This window comes from Danio rerio, chromosome 18 (genome assembly GCF_049306965.1).
Source record: "Danio rerio strain Tuebingen ecotype United States chromosome 18, GRCz12tu, whole genome shotgun sequence".
Lineage (NCBI taxonomy): Eukaryota > Metazoa > Chordata > Actinopteri > Cypriniformes > Danionidae > Danio > Danio rerio.
Genome location: NC_133193.1, coordinates 53695001 through 53715000, shown reverse-complemented (window position 1 = coordinate 53715000; position 20000 = coordinate 53695001). Strand labels below are relative to the sequence as shown.

General features: G+C 38.7%; 1 protein-coding gene across 5 annotated transcripts in view; it reads left to right on the top strand.

Moving 5' to 3' along the window:
• zgc:158464 overlaps positions 1–20000 on the top strand; it is a 111620-nt gene that overhangs the window by 57841 nt on the left and 33779 nt on the right. For 3 of the 5 annotated variants that reach the window (XM_073929579.1, XM_073929577.1, XM_073929576.1), the window contains exon 3: positions 10246–10449. In XM_073929579.1, coding sequence (XP_073785680.1) covers positions 10246–10449 — 204 coding nt within the window. Of the gene's footprint in view, positions 1–10245; positions 10450–15271; positions 15359–20000 lie in introns of all 5 variants that reach the window. The other 2 variants (XM_073929578.1, XM_073929574.1) reach the window with 1 other exon arrangement.

Sequence of the window (20000 nt, the reverse complement as noted above, 5' to 3'; positions counted from 1 at the left end):
AGTGTTGGTCTAGATTAATCTAGTGTGCTCTGTTGTTGTCTAGTGTTGGTCTAGAGTGATCTAGTGTGCTCGGTTGTTGTCTAGTGTTGGTCTAGAGTGATCTAGTGTGCTCTGTTGTTGTCTAGTGTTGGTCTAGAGTGATCTAGTGTGCTCGGTTGTTGTCTAGTGTTGGTCTAGAGTGATCTAGTGTGCTCTGTTGTTGTCTAGTGTTGGTCTAGAGTGATCTAGTGTGCTCTGTTGTTGTCTAGTGTTGGTCTAGATTAATCTAGTGTGCTCTGTTGTTGTCTAGTGTTGGTCTAGAGTGATCTAGTGTGCTCTGTTGTTGTCTAGTGTTGGTCTAGAGTGATCTAGTGTGCTCTGTTGTTGTCTAGTGTTGGTCTAGAGTGATCTAGTGTGCTCTGTTGTTGTCTAGTGTTGGTCTAGATTAATCTAGTGTGCTCTGTTGTTGTCTTGTGTTGGTCTAGAGTGATCTAGTGTGCTCTGTTGTTGTCTTGTGTTGGTCTAGAGTGATCTAGTGTGCTCTGTTGTTGTCTTGTGTTGGTCTAGAGTGATCTAGTGTGCTCGGTTGTTGTCTAGTGTTGGTCTAGAGTGATCTAGTGTGCTCTGTTGTTGTCTAGTGTTGGTCTAGAGTGATCTAGTGTGCTCTGTTGTTGTCTAGTGTTGGTCTAGAGTGATCTAGTGTGCTCTGTTGTTGTCTAGTGTTGGTCTAGAGTGATCTAGTGTGCTCGGTTGTTGTCTAGTGTTGGTCTAGAGTGATCTAGTGTGCTCTGTTGTTGTCTAGTGTTGGTCTAGATTAATCTAGTGTGCTCTGTTGTTGTCTAGTGTTGGTCTAGAGTGATCTAGTGTGCTCTGTTGTTGTCTAGTGTTGGTCTAGAGTGATCTAGTGTGCTCTGTTGTTGTCTAGTGTTGGTCTAGAGAGATCTATTGCACTCTGTTGTTGTCTATAGTGATCTAGTGTGCACTATTGTTGGTCTAGAGTGATCTAGTGTGCTCTGTTGTTGTCTAGTGTTGGTCTAGAGTGATCTAGTGTGCTCTGTTGTTGTCTAGTGTTGGTCTAGAGAGATCTATTGTGCTCTGTTGTTGTCTATAGTGATCTAGTGTGCACTATTGTTGGTCAAGTGTTGGTCTAGAGTGATCTAGTGTGCTCTGTTGTTGTCTAGTGTTGGTCTAGAGTGATCTAGTGTGCTCTGTTGTTGGTCTAGAGTGATCTAGTGTGCTCTGTTGTTGTCTATAGTGATCTAGTGTGCACTAGTGTTGGTCTAGAGTGATCTAGTGTGCTCTGTTGTTGTCTAGTTTTGGTCTAGAGAGATCTGGTGTGCTCTGTTGTTGTTTATAGTGATCTAGTGTGCACTAGTGTTGGTCTAAAGTGATCTAGTGTGCTCTGTTGTTGTCTAGTGTTGGTCTAGAGTAGCTTATTGTGCTCTGATCTTGTCTGGTGTGATCCAGTGTTGGTCTAGAGTGATCTAGTATGCTCTGTCGTTGTGTTGTTTATTGTTGTGTAGAATGGTCTAATGTAAATCTAGAGTGAAGTAGTGTACTTTAAAGTAATCGGGTGTAGTCTACTGTTGGTTTAGTGTTGTCTATTGTTGGTCTAGCATAGTCTAGAATAGTTTGGTGTGATCTGTGTTTGTTTAGTGTAGTTAGTGTAGTGTGCTGCAGTTGTCCTAGAGTGTAGTGTAGTGTGGTCTGTGTGTGTCTGGCTCCCGCTAGGCTCTCTGCCTCTGTCTGAATGGAGCAGAAATGCGCAGCTGGAGGTCTTTGTGAGGTTGCCTGTTATACGCTAATCACACATTACTTCTGATCCGCACATTTAACCACCAAACACACCTCAGCATGAGACACTGGTCTGTCTACATAAAGCGGTACTCCTCAGAGGCAAATGGATTTAGGAAAATGCATAAATAAGCATCTTGTGCTCTGTTCAGAATAAGCTCTGTTGTTACCATAAATGTTCAGATTGTTGAAATTAAAGTTGTTGTTCATGTTAGGTCAGAGTTCATTTAAAATTAAAGAATTCATGAAGCGAGAATGCAAAATTTCCTTCATCCGGCATATAATAACCATACAATCCACTAGTGAGTTTTAGAACATACGAGGTTATATTGTCTAGTGTGCTTTATAGTTTACTAGTGTGGTGTAGTGTTAGAAGACAGTAGTCTAGTGTAAATCTATAGTGGTTTAGTGTGCTTTATAGTTTACTAGTGTGGTGTAGTGTTAGAAGACAGTAGTCTAGTGTAAATCTATAGTGGTTTAGTGTGCTTTATAGTTTGCTAGTGTGGTGTAGTGTTAGAAGACAGTAGTCTAGTGTAAATCTATAGTGGTTTAGTGTGCTTTATAGTTTGCTAGTGTGGTGTAGAGTTAGTATGCAGTGGTCTAGTGTAAATCTAGAGTGGTCTAGTGATCTATGACGTAATATATTGGATAAGCCCCACCTACATAGAATATCGACGCCCACTTCTACTTAACTATCCCAGTTAATATGCAAAAGTGTCAGCCAATCAGAGCAGTGGGCATTTACTATTGAATCTACATACTGGCCGCACCCATTCAAATGAAGCATTCTAATGAGGGTCTAAAAACAGCACAGAAAATAATCAATTGCTTCTACATTAGGGAGTTTTTATGCAAAAATCTGAATAACATGACAAGTGAACCTCAGAGAACAATATAAAAATCAAAACTGAGTAAGTTCATGATCCCATTTAACAAACAAAACCTCATTATGCAGTGTTAGTAATCTGATAGTGCTTAATAAACGCAAGATTAATAGCAGAGCTGCTCCAAAATGTGTTGTAAATATGATAAAAATGAGAGCATCTCCATTAAATGCTGTGTTTTAGTGAATGTTTGAGTGTTTTCCTCTCCTCCTCTTGTTTCCCCTGTCGTCTTTCTTTAACCTGAGCGGAGGAATTGTGCTATTTCAGGCTTTTATGTAGCCATACATCGCTGTTTAATGTTCTGCTGACTGTGCTAAATTCTTTGTATCGCAGTAAAAGCGTGTGAACTCGGTCCTGTGGGCTTTCAGTCGCCCATTAAATTCTGACGCCTATTAGATGACAAACCAAAGCCGCTGAGCTCCGGTTGCAGAGAGCGCCGACACTTTTATCCACTTTAACCTTTGCTTATTTCAGTATTGTGCTTGACAGTGTGCTGCACAAGGAGACAAATGTACAACAAGCTTTTTAGTTTCACTGAAGCACAGGAGTAACGGCTCACACTGTTTATACTGCAACCAGTTGTGTATTGTGAGATGTGTAATGCTGGAGCACAACACTAGGATCGTGTCTGTATGGGGATGTTTTTTGGGAATGGACAAAACTACATTGCATGACTCAATTATTTTTTATTTATGCCAAGAATCATGGAAGTATTAATTTATATTAAATATAAAAATATTTAAAAATATTAACACTGTGAAAGTGTTCTTCTGTAAGTCTGTCAACACTATTTTATTAATAATATGCAAAGCTAAAAATGGCATTTTGTGACTTTAAGGGTAATTTTTTTCAATATTTAGACTTTCGACAAGTGTTGCCACAGTGGAATGAACCGCCAACTATTCCAGCATATGTGTTACCCAGCCGATGCCCTTCCAGCTGCAACCCAGTACTGGGAAACACCCATATACACTCATTCACTCTCATACACTACAGCCAGTGTAGTTGATCAGTTCCCCTATAGCGCATGTGTTTGGACTGTGGGGGAAACCGGAGCACCCGGAGGAAACACACGCCAACATGGAGAACATGCAAACTCCACACAGAAATGCCAACTGACCCAGCTGAGGCTCAGACCAGAGACCTTCTTGCTGTGAGGCCACAGTGCTAACCACTGAGCCACCGTGTCACCAGGCCTAATATACAGTATTGTTCTGGCTGTGTGTGTGTGTGTGTGTGTGTGTGTGTGTGTGTGTGTGTGTGTGTGTGTGTGTGTGTGTGTGTGTGTGTGTGTTGTGCTGCAGTTTTCTGAATGGATAGTGTGTTTTCTGTGCGCTTTAAGTATTGTTGTGTAAAGCGTTTAGCAGATTATCAGATAAGAGCTTAATAAGCAAACACACACACAAACACACACACACACACACACACACACACACACACACACACACACACACATACGGATCTTCTGTTGGAGGAAAATGGCTTTATCAGCACTCACACGAGTCAACACACATTTACAATCTGCTCTCATTCTGACACTCTGATGAGCTGTGTGTGTGTGTGTGTGTGTGTGTGTGTTTGCAGCTGCTGGAGGATCAGAGCTGCTGTTTGTCTCTGCAGATCAATCACTACTGTACTGCAGCAGCGGAGAATGAAACACACACAACAAACAAACAAAAAGTGTTGTGAAGCAGTGTGTTCTTTAGTGTGTGATGTTGTGTGTTTTGTGTGTGTTTTTCTGTGTTGTGTATGTTTTGTGTTTCTGTGTGGTGTGCGCGCACATGTTTCTATGTGTTTTATGAGGTTATGGTGTGTGTGTAGTGGATGTGCGTGTGTTTGTGTACAGTAGGTGTATATGTGGGTATACAGTAGGTGTGAGTGTGTGTGTGTGTGTGTGTGTGTGTGTGTGTCAGCTCTAATGGGCTGTTGACCCTCAGCAGGACGGGGTCGAGTGTTCATTCATCACTGCTTCATCCACGTGTCTCCTCCAGCGCTGTGTGTGTGTTTGTGTGCGTGTATGTGTGTCTCTTCCAGCACTAGATTAGCCATCAAACCTGCCATCTCTCTGTAGCTCTGTTTCTGTGTGTGTGTGTGTGTGTGTGTGTGTGTGTGTGTGTGTGTGTGTTTCCTCCAGCATTGGCTGAACTCTGAATGCACTGAGCTCCAGTTTTATCTTCAAAGACTGCTGTGAGTGTGTGTGTGTGTTTGTGTTTGTGTTTGTGTGTGTGTTTGTGTTTGTGTTTGTGTGTCTGTGTGTGTGTGTGTGTCTGTGTGTGTGTGTGTGTTATAATGAGTTCCCCCATAACACATCATGCAGTTTTTCTGGATTAGTTAACAGAATATTAATTGATTTCAAAGTACAGTGTTTTTGTATGGGCGGCACGGTGGCTCAGTGGTCAGTACTGTGGCCTCACAGCAAGAAGGTTGCTGGTTTGAGTCCCGGCTGGGTCAGTTGGTGTTTCTGTGTGGAGTTTGCATGTTCTCCCCGTGTTGGTGTGGGTTTCCTCCGGGTGCTCCGGTTTCCCCCACAGTCCAAACACATGCGCTATAGGGGAACTGATCAACTACACTGGCCGTAGTGTATGAGTGTGTGTGTGTGAATGAGTGTATATGGGTGTTTTCCAGTACTGGGTTGCAGCTGGAAGGGCATCTGCTGTGTAAAACATATGCTGGAATAGTTGGCGGTTCATTCCGCTGTGTTAACCCATAATATATAAGGGACTAAGCGTTAGAATCTGCATATTTGATATCTGGTGTTCTGGTGAGAGTATTGGAGAGAGTCGCCTGATGATCGGTGCAACTGTTGTCCTTGTGTAAAAACACACAAAGGCAAGGTCAGAACTGTTGTGTGTGATCATGTTTGATTTGATCAGTTGTGTGTGTGTGTGTGTGTGTGTGTGTGTGTGTGTGTGTGTGTGTGTGCAGTGGTGAAGCTCTGCTGTGTTTCAGACAGAATCTCATTAATCTGGCCTAATGAGCCTTCATGCAGCTTCTAACGAGGTGTAATGCTGTTTGGTCCTGGCTGAAATCAATGCTGCTGTCCGACCACTGACCACACACACACACACACACACACACACACACACTACTCATCCTCACGTGCTTCTAAACCCGTTGTACAAAAAAAGAAGATAGTTTGAAGAATGCTGGTAACCAGTGTCTTCCATAGTAGGAAAATTCAGTTAATTCAGCTTATGTGTATTTCTACAGCACGTTCACAATGTCGATTGTGTTTAAGCAGCTTCACATAGCTCTAGTAAAGTCCAGATTTCAGAGTTGGAGCTCAGTTTAGTTCAGTTCAGTGTGGTTTAAATTTCACTGCTGAAAGTCCAAACACTGAAGAGCAAATCCACAAGCCCCGATGCGAAAAACAAACACTGTGGGGGTCAATGGTTACCGGTTTTCAGCATTCTTCAAAATATCTTCTTCATTGTTTAACAGAAGTAAGTCAAGTAGAGAGTGATTAAGTGATGGTAGAATTGTCATGTTTGCGTGAGCGACCCTTTTAAGAAGCACTAATGGTCTTTTTAAAACGTATATAGAGTCCCGCAGTGTACAGTGAGTGATTTGACCCTCTGCACAGTGTGTGTCGTGATCGTGTTGTGTTATGGCACACACTGCTTGTCTTTCTTCAGATGAACACGACACCTGAGAACACACTGATGGCACTGAGGCTCGTCTCTGTAGACTGCAACACAATCCAATCAATAATGCAAACACACACACACACACACACACACACTCTGTACACTGAGAAACACAGGACTCTGACAATGATGTGTGTGTGTGTGTGTGTTTGAGTGCTCGACTAAAATAGTCCTTTTGTCTGCATGTGTCATTTGTCCAGAGCTCATCCAGAGGGAACAGTGATACACACACACACACACACACACACACACACACACACACACACACACACACACACACACACACACACACACACGCATACAGCGACTCTGACTGTCAGAGATACTGTGAGTTCAGCACTGCAGCTCCCAATGGATCAGCTCATGTGTGTGTTCATACCGATAACACACACACGCACACACACACACACGGACACACACACACACTCAGCCATTCTGCAGCACACAGATATTCATACACATGCTCACGCTCGGACACTCACACAGATGAACAAACGCATGCACTCACACACACATGCACACAAGCAAACATGCACAAACACATTTCGTATGCGCACAAACACACATTCACAAACTTGCATACACACAAACTCATGCACACAAATGAACACATTTGCATTCACACACTCATGCACGCATACACACAAACATACACATGTGCACAAACAAATGCACACAAACACACACGTGTTCACTCACATACACACAAATAAACACATTTGCACACACACACTCATGCGCACACTCGCAAACAAACACACAAATAAACACGTTTGCATGTATGCACACACACACATGCACGCATACATTGAAACACAAACACACACATGTACACACACATGCATATTTGCACAAACAAACAAACACACACACACATGACCATAACACACATACTGACACTTTCTCTCTCTCTCATACACACACACACACACACACACACACACACACACACACACACACACACTGCAGAATTTCTGTGCTGGAGGATTTGACTCGCATCGAGCGTCTTTTTTAAATTCCCCAGGCAGGAACATCTTATTTTCTGCCTCTTAGAGGATTAAGTTGTTTCGGTGTGTGTGTGTGTGTGTGTGTGTGTGTGTGTGTGTGTCTCTGAGGTGAAGCAGAGGTGAGAGCGGGCAGAATAAAGAGAAATCTGCAGAATGTAAACGCTGAACATGTACTTACAGCCGCACAAGCTGTGACTTTAATACCAATCTGACGTCTTCATTTGTGAAAGTTGCAGAGTTCATCACTGGAGGACTTCATGTTCAGATAAACACACCACACACACTGCCAATAATGCTTGAGTTTGTGTCTTGTTTATTGTCCACATATCTACAAACTCTTAAATCAGAGCACTAAATATAGTCTTGTTTTCAGAAATAATAAATCAAAACAAAGTGAGTTTCTCCTTAAAACTGTGTGTCTCCATCTAGTGTCTGAATAATGTGCAGGTTAGTGTATACTCCATCAGCTGTTTCTGTCTGTGTGTCTCCATCTAGTGTCTGAATAATGTGCAGGTTAGTGTATACTCCATCAGCTGTTTCTGACTGTTTGTCTCCATCTAGTGTCTGAATAATGCGCAGGTTAGTGTATACTCCATCAGCTGTTTCTGACTGTCTCCATCTAGTGTCTGAATAATGCGCAGGTTAGTGTATACTCCATCAGCTGTTTCTGTCTGTGTGTCTCCATCTAGTGTCTGAATAATGTGCAGGTTAGTGTATACTCCATCAGCTGTTTCTGACTGTGTGTCTCCATCTAGTGTCTGAATAATGCGCAGGTTAGTGTATACTCCATCAGCTGTTTCTGACTGTCTTTATCTAGTGTCTGAATAATGTGCAGGTTAGTGTATACTCCATCAGCTGATTCTGTCTGTGTGTCTCCTTCTAGTGTCTGAATAATGCGCAGGTTAGTGTATACTCCATCAGCTGTTTCTGTCTGTGTGTCTCCATCTAGTGTCTGAATAATGTGCAGGTTAGTGTATACTCCATCAGCTGTTTCTGTCTGTGTGTCTCCATCTAGTGTCTGAATAATGTGCAGGTTAGTGTATACTCCATCAGCTGTTTCTGACTGTGTGTCTCCATCTAGTGTCTGAATAATGCGCAGGTTAGTGTATACTCCATCAGCTGTTTCTGACTGTCTCCATCTAGTGTCTGAATAATGTGCAGGTTAGTGTATACTCCATCAGCTGTTTTTGACTGTGTGTCTCCATCTAGTGTCTGAATAATGCGCAGGTTAGTGTATACTCCATCAGCTGTTTCTGACTGTCTCCATCTAGTGTCTGAATAATGTGCAGGTTAGTGTATACTCCATCAGCTGATTCTGTCTGTGTGTCTCCTTCTAGTGTCTGAATAATGCGCAGGTTAGTGTATACTCCATCAGCTGTTTTCATTTCTGTCAGCTTTTGTGTTTAATTCAAGAATAATAAAGTATTACGGTTATACTTTGTATATTCTTTGACCAGTAGCTGTGTATTAAGCAGCATAAAGTACATCCAGAGGGTTGTTTTCTCAGAATAAACTCTTTAATCTTATACAACAGTTGCTGATAACCCTGTCAGGCTTTATTCTGTGATACAACCGCCTGGATGTACTTATCCCTAACATAATGTATATTACTTATATTAATATACTAATTTAATATATTATGTTGTTACAATTTTCTAATAATTCAACAGACCTCAGCTCATTATTCTGCTTGTAGTTGTGAAATAAATCATTCAGTGGAGTGATATGAGGCTGTAATGCGCTCAGAACCTGCCGGGACTTCTTCAGCTGTGCCTTAATCTGAAAATGGTGATCATCAGCCAATCAGAACCAAGCATGTGTGATCATTAGCCAATCAGAACCAAGCATTCAGCAACCTCTAAAGGCATATTGCAGTTGTATTAGTGTGTCGTTTCAGAGCATAACTATAAATCAGCAGACCACACACACAAATCTACAGACCACACACACACACACACACAAACATCTGACACCTGGAGGGGAACGTGTGTGTGTGAATAGCGGGCTGCCGTTTGACCTTTGACCCCTGAGTGTCTGCAGGCGTGACAGGTGAAAGGGCAGGAGTTTTTCGGCTGGATTCAGTTCCACTAGATGTGGGTAATCATCATTATGATGTCTACATGCTGGAACCAGTGCAGAAACACACATGCATCCTTACACACACACACACACACACACACACACACACACACACACACACACACACACACATTTGTTTTAGTGAAAAGTGGGGACATTGCATAGGTTTCCATTCATTTTATACTGTCCAAAGCGTATATTGTATTGCCCTCACCTCACCCCACCCCTAAACCCAACCATCACAGGAGACTGTGTGCAGCTTTACTCTCTCATTAAACTCATCCTGTGTGATTTATAAGCTTTTTAAGAAATGAGGACGTCACCAATGTCCTTATATTTCAGCTCAGTTTTGTAATACTAGTGTCATACCCATGTCATTATACAGATCTGTGTCCTGATATGTCACAAAAACACGTACACACACACGCTAGGTCCTATATAACTCCATATAAAAACCTTTAAGCCTATACATAAACCAATATACTAAGCTTTTTTTGCACAGCAACTGTTAATCGACATTAAAAATGACAAATTGTCGCTCTTTCCAACAGGGAAAGCCTTAACAATGCATGTTTATCTGCTGTCATGCCTTTGCAATCAATAACTGTGATTATAATGGAAGTCAATGGGGCAAAAACAGCAGCAACATAATGAAGAGGAGTCAATGTGTTGAGTGTTTGAAAACTGTCAACGCATTTCTAAATAAGATTCTTCAGCACAAATCATCACATTTGCTGAAGCACAGAGAAAGCTGAGGCCAAATTAAGACTTAAAATCCGAGTGGATGAAAACACACACACACCCAACAACAGCACACACATATTAACGCAGTCGTCTTCTTTCTTGGCTTTGCAGAAATTCGAGGCGGGCGTGCTCCTAAAGACGGTCCTGTCCGGCAGCTCCCATTATACGACACTCCGTACGAGGAAAACGGAGGCGAAGCGGACGCAGGATTGTGTTCACGGGAAAGTCGATTACCGCAGGATGACGAGCGGCCGCCGGAGGAGTACGACCAGCCTTGGGAGTGGAAGAAGGAGCGCATCTCCAAGGCGTTCGCAGGTTACACACTTTTCATTACGTAACACACAGCTGAAGTCTAAAATATTCACCTCCCTGTGAAATGAGAACTCTTTTAATTCATTTCCCAAGTGTTACTTAAAGAAGAATTCTCCAACACATTTCTAATCATAACAGTGTTCATAACTCATCTCTAATAACTGATGTGTTTCCTCTTCTCCATGATGACAGCACATAATATTAGACTAGATATTCTTCAAGACACTAGTATTCAGCTTAAAGTGACATGGAAAGGCTTCACTAGGGTAATCAGGGTAAAGTGAGGGTAATTATTATTATTATTATTATTATTATTATTATTATTACTAGTATTATAATTAATAATAAATCATTGTTTTATTTTGTGTTTGATAATATCAGCTAAGTTCTCAAGTGCTTTTGTTTTGTTTTTTGTATTTCTATTAGAAAAAATGTGTATTTTTGTATTTTTATTTTATTTTATTGCTTTGCTTTTAATTTAATTTTATTTTATTTTAGTGCATCTTATTTTATTGCATTGCTTTTATTTTATTTTATTTTTATTTATTTTATTTATATAGTTTTTTAATTAAATTATTATATATTTTTTAAATTTAATTTAAGATTTAATTTAATTTAATTTAATTGCTTTTATATTTAGGCAAGTCATTGTATAACAGTGGTTTGTTCTGGAGACAACCCAACACTAATATTGCTGAAGGGGCCAATAATATTGAGCTTAAAATAGCTTTAAAACTAAAGAACTGCTTTTATTCTAGCCCAAATAAAACAAACAAGACTTTCTCCAGACAAACAAATATTAGAGGAAACACTGAGAGAAATCTGTTCAACATCATTTGGGAAATACTTGACAGAAATTTCACAAGAGGGTGAATAATTTGGAGTTGTGCGTGTGAGAGATTTCATTTTTCTAGTGGCCTCTATATATATATTTTTAATATATATTATATTCATATGTCATCAAATATCATATTATGTAATGTTTTTATAGTCACTGAACAGTCCCTCTGTCAGATTTAGTCCTGTGCTGCTTCTGTTGGTGATGGTGAGGATGAGCTTACTAAAATTACTGATGCTACTAACTTTACTGTATATTTCAGAATTGATCTCGTCTGTCTGGTCTGCAAGGCATTTGTGAATATACGTGCTTCAGCCTACATTTTTGTGAAACTACTGAAAGTACTTCAACATACGTTTGACTGTAGTTTGTATGTGAAGTGAACACTAGAGGGCAGTATGCGGACAACAACTTTTGCTTCCTTCCACACTAATGATATTACGGGGACATTATTAAAGGATGATTAAAGGATTATTTCCATGCAATTCTTTGCATGACATTAAATTAACAGCACAAAACAACTTAAAGGGTGAATAGATAAAAAAAAATCATTAAATGCATGCAGCTTTTTTGGGAAGTTTCAAAATTTGTTTGACACCAGTTTAAGAAAAAGTAAACACTAGGGGGCAGAATGATGATAACAACTTATGTTCCTTTCACAAAATAAAAAATGCATGGCAAAATAATTAATATATGAAATAAAGAATAACGATAAACAAGAAATTAATGCAATTTTTTTGCAAAAGTGTACTTGAACATATGTTTGTCTGGAGTTTGTATGTAAAATGAACACTAGGGGGCAGAATGACGACGTCAGCTTTTGCTTCTTTGTCATGTATATACTGTTAATATGATATTTACAGGGACATATTTTAGATTTTTTCATGCAGTTTTTTACACAACACCAAATAAACAGCACAAATCAACTTAAAGCAGTCTATGATTATTAATGAACAGGCTTGCGTCTCTTATCTGTCTCCATATGAGCTCTTTTCTGGTTGGTCAGTTTTCTCACTTTGCACGGTGTTGTGTTCGGGCTGCAGAGCGATCAGGTTCGAGTCTGCATGATTCCACAAAATTGATAAAGGCAGTGTAAAATCAAGGTAAAACTATGTGGTTGCAGTGCATTTTTCTCTTACATCTGCTTTAAAAAAACACTATTGGTTGGGTTTAGCTCAGTAGTACAGCCAAATGCACCCTAGGTAGCAGGTTTCAGATTCGCAATGTATTCAGCGCCCTCTGGTGGATTCGCATTAAAACGTACAACAAAACGTATCTGGAGTAATGTATTTTCAGTTTGGTAAAAATGTAGGCTAAGGCACGTTTGCACAATGATCCTGGGCTGCAAAATGCAGTAAGGTTTCCACTAATGAGCTATTTTCCCCCCAGTGTTGTAGTGCTCGAATATTAGAATCATTTAATAAATCAGTCTGTGTAGTTCATTCATGTAAAAATAGTTTTACTGATTCACTCAAATCCCTTCATGGCATTTAGCAGCAACATGATTAATTAAATGACGCTGTTTCCAGCTGTGCAGTCATTGATGCTGCATCTATCTGCAGTGATGCAATAGAAGAACCATTTGCGGTTCCCCTAATAACCTTCCAGTAAACAGTTCCTAAAGGAACGATTTCTCCTTAGCATAAAGAATGTTTTAAGACTCCACTTATGTGCTATGAAAAAGCTTTTTGAAAGTTATTCAGGGAACCCTTGATGCCAGCAAATAACTTTTTATTATGCATGTAAAGGCAGGAGCTCAGAAACACAAGCTCATGCTAATTTTGTTGCATCACTAATCCAATTAAATGAAGACCGAGCCAGCAGGGAAAGATCAATATATTGTGGTGAGCTCTTACTTTTATAAAAGCAAACATGCAGGATTGCAGTAAAGTTAAGTAGAATGCATGTTTTTTTTGTTAATTAAAATTGTAACATTTGTAAAATTAAATTATTTCATTTTATTGTTTTATATTATGTAAAAGTATTATTATTTTTATTTTTATATAACACGTTGTTTATTGATTTTATTATTATTATTATTATTAATAATAACAATAACAATAATAATAATAATAATTATTATTATTAATATTAATATTAATATTATTATAAGTATTATAATTAGTAATAAATAATTAATATTTTGTTTTGTGTTTGATAATATCAGCTAAGTTCAAGTGTTGTTTTGTATTTCTATTAATTTTTTTTTTTTTGTATTTTTATTTTATTGCATTGCTCTTATTTTACTGCGTTGCTTTAATTTTATTTAATTTTTATTTTAGAATTTTAAAATAATTTTTCTAAATTAAATTTTTATAAATTTTTAATTTAATTAAATTTAATTGCATTGCTTTTATTTTATTGCATTGCATTGCTTTCATTTTTATTTTTAATTTTTATTTGGGTTAATGTAAATTTTTTTTTTTATTACATTTTATTTTATTGCATTGCTTTTATCTTATTTTTGTTTTTGTTTTATTATTTTATGTTATGTGTATATATATATATATATATATATATATATATATATATATATATATATATATATATATATATATATATATATATATATATATATGACCACTGCAGTGTTCTCATTAACCTGATGTGCTCTTTCAATTGAGAGTGTGCCATCAGTGATATACTGTAAACTAGGACTTACTCTCACTTCATCTGCTCTTTATTGGTAATATATAGTCATCTGCTTTCTATTGGTTACATTTAGTGAAAGTTCCTTTTTTCCCTCTAAATGCTTGAAATAATCATATTTTGACTCGTGCTTTTGGCTGTTTATGGAGCTCTAAATAGGTCGTAACCTAATCGCTCAAACATTTTCATTGCAAATCAGCTTGAGTGTGTGAATGTGCTGATTTTAATACGCTGCAGGTGTTCTCGGGGTTGTGTTTCCACCTGTTCATGGGAATTCTGGGAGTTTTCCTGCTTATGGTTCTCTCTGGATGCTGAGTGTGTGAGGGGGACTTGACTGACGGCTCTATTTGTGTGTGTGTGTGTGTGTTTATGCATGGAAGGCTGTGGATTTCTGTCTCTGTCTGCTGGTTCTGGAGGATGTGTTTGTGTGTTTGACACTGATGGGGGTTCTGGGTCTGCTGAAGGGTCTGCTCCAGGACTCAGCGAAGCTTGTTTCTTCCTCAGAAATTAAATTAAATTAAATTAAATTAAATTAAATTAAATTAAATTAAATTAAATTAAATTAAATTAAATTAAATTAAATTAAATTAAATTAATGAACAAAGAATGTACCAAATAAAAGAAATCTAATTAAATGAAAATTAAAATAAAATAATATATAAAATAAAATATATAAAATACAACAATTTGACCTCATTTTAATTTTATTTTATTAATTTTATTTTCTCAGAATTTAATATTTTGTTTCAAGATTCAGAGTTTTTTCAGCTTTCCAGCCTAACAAAAGCTAAATTATGAGACCTAAATTCTGAAATTTGAGATAAAAATTTACATTTATTTACATATTTCTATTTATTCTGTGGGGAAATGAGCTTCCGTAGCGCCTCAAGACTGACTCAGGCTTAACTAAACACGGCTGTTCAGAAGAGTTTATTTATTTATTTATTTATTTATTATTATTATTATTATTATCCATCAGATAGATTTCGTTGCGTTGGTTTGTGCATCAGTTGAAAGGTGTCTCCTCCTCTCTTGCGTATGTGTGTTAATGTGTGTGTGTGTGTGTGTGTGTGTGTTTATTTATGTGTGTGTTGGTTTGTATTTGTTTGTGTATGTGTGTATGTGTGTGTTTGCTTGTATGTACGTGCATTTGTGCATGTATGTTTATGTGTTTGTTTATGTTTGATTGTGTGTGTGCGTGTGTGTGTGTATGTGTATGTGTATGTGTATGTGTATGTGTGTGTGTGTGTGTGTGTGTGTGTGTGTGTGTGTGTGTGTGTGTGTGTGTGTGTGTGTGTGTGTGTGTGTGTGTGTGTGTGTGTGTGTGTGTGAGAACAGCTCTGCTCTGTTATGACTGCATTAGTGATGAGGACTCTAGCAGAGGAGCATCCCGGAGAGACACACACATCTGTAGATCCTCCACAGGTACTGTGGCTAACACACACACACACACTCACACCTATGTGTCCTGCTACTAAGCCGAAGGAGAATGAATGAATGAATGAATGAAATGAAAAGCAAAATAAGCCTGTGCAGTCTTCCACTTCATATAAGCTCATTTATTTTCTATGATAACAGCAAGAATCCGAAAACAAGCACTTATAAATGAGTCTGCACATGCAAAAACAATAGAAATGAAGCAGAGAACTCGTCTAACATGCTTTCAGTGGAGCAGAAGCTTCGTTTAACCTGTAATATTCTTGTGTGTTATGCATTAATGTGTGTTTAATGGTGATAATTAATGAACCCGGCTCATTCATAATGATGAAGGTCAGTCTTTTCTCTCTCGGCTCTTTGTTGTCAGTCAGACAGACGCACTTTTCAGACTCTGTATTATTTCCCACATGTGTCTGTCCCAGTTTTTCCCTCTCCGCCAGTGTGCTGCAGTGGAGATAAAGCTTTCCTTGACGCTTTCCTTCTGTCAGGAATCAGATCCGCTCAGAATAAATCTCACTTTTCTGTCTGTCTCCTGAAGAAAAGAGATCTTCACTGAGCGTCAGTCACTGTACAGACAGTCTGGAGTCAGTCTCAGTGTTTGACCTGTGATGCTGAAGCTCAAGAGGTCATCCTGAGGTCACGACGTCAGAGAAACGCTCATAAGTGCAGGCTGTGTGATGGAGGGAGAGGCCGGGTTGCCAAGTATGTGATTTTCATGCAGAGTTGGACTACTTTTAAGATGCACAGTAGATCAGCAAGCATATTGATATTATATTACAGACTCCAGTATTGATCATTATATTTGATCATCATATTCCCGCTCCTCTTTCTGCTCCTCTTTCTGCTCCTGCCCTTTCTGTGATGCGGATTTGGTTTAATTTTCAGATTCGGTGTTGGTCTGTCAGCTTGTGAAATGCAGATGCTTGATGAGGATAAATGCAGTGTGAGCTGAGAAAACTGCATTTAACACACACACACACACACACACACACACACACACACACACACACACACACACACAGCTTCAGTTATTACTGCAGTGATGTTTCTGTTTCATCAATCTTGATTTGGATAAAAACGAACACACATGCACATGCACACATGTACCTGAGGAACTAGTCAGTGTGTGTGTAGCTGAAAAGTGTGTGTGTACTTTTGAGTGTACACTTGTGTGTGTTCTAGTATGTGTGCTTGTATTTTTGTTCATGTGGATATGCAAGTGTGTGTGTGTGTGTGTGTGTGTGTGTTCACTCCAGCATTTATCAGTGAGGATGCTGATGTGTGCTAGTGTAGGTCACTGTAGGGTTGTGCACTAGAGTGTCACCTAATTAGTCATCTGCTTATCTGCTGCATTCTCACACACAGGCGGAGAGAGACTGATGAGGGCGAGAGTGTGTGAGTGTGCGCGGATGTACGCATATGTGTGTAGAGATTAACTTTTGCTTTTGACTGAGTGTGTGTGTGTGTGTGTGTGTGTGTGTGTGTGTGTGTGTGTGTGTGTGTGTGTGTGTGTGTGTGTGTGTGTGCTTCCTATGAAAGAGCTTGGAAACTGCAGCACCTTCAGATGCTGATAGAAGCTGTTTGATCACTCTCTACGTTTACACTCATGACTTTAGCAGACGCTTTAATCCACGGCCGCTTACAAATGAGGAGCAGCAGGAATTCATCAGAGCAACAGTATGAGCAATATACAATGAGATTAGTGAAGAAAGTAGAGTAGAAGAGGAATTAGGGCAGATTTATTAAATAAATAAGTCTGATATCACTCTCTGGAGTCCTCAGATTGTGTCTGTGAAGTTTCAGATCAGAATACTTCATTAATTGTTCTTTAGATCATGCTGTATGCCCATTTCTGAATATGCGTGTCTCTTTAAATGCAAATGACCTGCTCTTCCCCGCCCCCCTTTCCAGAAGAGGGCGGAGCCTTCTCAGCATGCGACTCTTATGAACAAAACATCCGTTTAAAACTGCTCATATACAGATTTCTGCACGATACACATGTTTTGTTTGAGTTTTACAACCCTTTGTTGTGTCAAATACACACACAGTTACACAAACACACACGCTGACATGATGCCGCTTGTGTTTGAATGTTAAGAGATGGGTAAGAAGTGACTTGTGTACCATTGTATTAGATATATGAAACTTTATTACCACACACTACTAACTCAGCTCGTCCATGCTCCGCCCCTTTCCTGGAATGTATTTACATATTTAAATTAGGAGTACTTAAATTAGGATGTTTCTTGTGTTTGAATGTAAAGGGATGGGCCTCACTGTAAGAAGGTCGCTGGTTCGAATCCCGGCTGGGTCAGTTGGTGTTTCTGAGTTTGCATGTTCTCCCCGTGTTGGTGTGGGTTTCCTCCGGGTGCTCCGGTTTCCCCCACAGTCCAAACACATGCACTATAGGGGAACTGATCAACTACTACACTGGCTGTAGTGTATAAGTGTGTATGGGTGTTTCCCAGTACTGGGTTGCAGCTGGAAGTGCATCCACTGTCTTAAATATATGCTGGAAAAGTTGGCAGTTCATTCCACTGTGGCGACCCCTGATTAATAAAGGGACTAAGCTGAAGGTAAATGAATATAAGCATGTAATGAATCCTGCATGGTGTGGATATGTTGGTCTCTCTGACAGATATGTTGGTCTCTCTCCTGCTCCTCTTTTGTCAGTAGTGTATATTAAAAGCGTCTGATAAATGCTTAAACAGTGCATCATTTATAGCTCTGTGATTTACATGTATGGCGACCCGGCAGCTTTCAGCGAGCAGAATGAAGAAGTAAAGCTCTCACACTGAAAATGGTAGGAGAGCGCTGTAAAGTCTCTAATGATGAAAGCATCTGTCAAACACACACGCAGATCTCAATTAAAAAGGGTGTGTGTGTGTGTGTGTGTGTGTGTGTGTTTCTGTTTAAGATCGTGAAGAGATGCGTTTAAGAGCTGTTAGTCAGTGTGAAAGAATGAGAGTTTGTGTCTCGTTTTAAACACTTAGTGAGAGATAATATAATACACATCTATAATCTATAACACACACACACACACACTCTCAAACACACATGTTTGTTTTTGTGAAAAGTAGGGACATTACATAGGCCTCCATTCATTTTATACTGTCCAAAGCGTATATTGTATTGCCCTCACCCCACCCCTAAACCCAACCATCACCGGAGACTGTGTGCAGCTTTACTCTCTCATTAAACTCATCCTGTGTGATTTATAAGCTTTTGGAGAAATGAGGACGTCACCAATGTCCTTATATTTCAGCTCAGTTTTGTAATACCTGTGTCATACCCATGTCATTATACAGATCTTTGTCCTGATATGTCACAAAAACACGTACACGGATATGCACAGAAAGACAGACAGACACACAGACACACACACATGCACACACAGACGGACACATACCAAGAAACACACTGGGGCGCACACAGAGACAGATACACACACAACCACACACAATCACAAAGACACACACCTATACACACACAGATATAGACACACACTTTTAGCCACACACACACACACACACACACACACACACACACACACACACACACACACACAAACACACACAATAGCCTCCTGGTGCTTTCATGGAGCTCAAAGACGCCACTTCAGAGACAGAAATGCCAGAGGGCTTATCTTCACACACACACACAGGTTTATGACCTCTCTCTCTCTCTCTCTCTCTCTCTCTCTCTCTCTCACACACACACTTCTTCCACATCAGCTCTTCCAGCTCCACAAGTCTCCATGAAATTAGAATCACAGCTAGAAGGTCGCTGGTTCGAGACGGTGCTATCCACCGCGCCACCCAAATGTCAAAACTTTTATTATTATTTAGATGATGAAATCATTATATTAAAATGATTATTTATTCTAAAATAGCAATAAAATATTTTGATAGTTTAAAAAGACTTTATAATACATTTCAGAATAAATATGCAAATTTGAATGATTATTAAATTAAAAACATTTTATTGTTTCAAATAGTATTTTTATTTTAGAACAAAAAATATATTTATTCTAGAATACTACATTTTAGAATAAATATTAAAATGATTAAACATTGAATTAATATTAAATAAAATCATGTTTTAAATTATTTAAATATTTCCCAAATTGTGTTTAACAGAGCAAGGACGTTTATAATATTTATAATATTTAGTTCTTCTAATGAAAGTCTTTTTTTTTTTACTGCAATAAAAGTGGTTTACTTTTTTTTATTATTAATTTGTCTACTGTTACCTTGTAAAAGTTACTATTTAAATGATAAGTCAGTATATTACTTAAGAGTGGGAATCCCAGAATAAAGATAATATTGTGTGTGTAAAACCGAACCAGTGCTTGTGAATTATTTTTATCCCCTTCAAGATTATTTTTCTAGACTGTCTACAGAACAAACCACTGTCCAATAACCTGCCTGATTGTCATATCCTAGTTATTTTCTAATAACCTAATTAACCCAGTGAAGCCTTTACATGTCACTTTAAGCTGTACACTAGTGTCTTGAAGAATATCTAGTCTAATATTATTTACTGTCATCATGGCAGAGAAAATAAATCAGTTATGAGAGATCAGTTATTAACACTATTATGATTAATATTGTTGAAAACAGCACTTTTA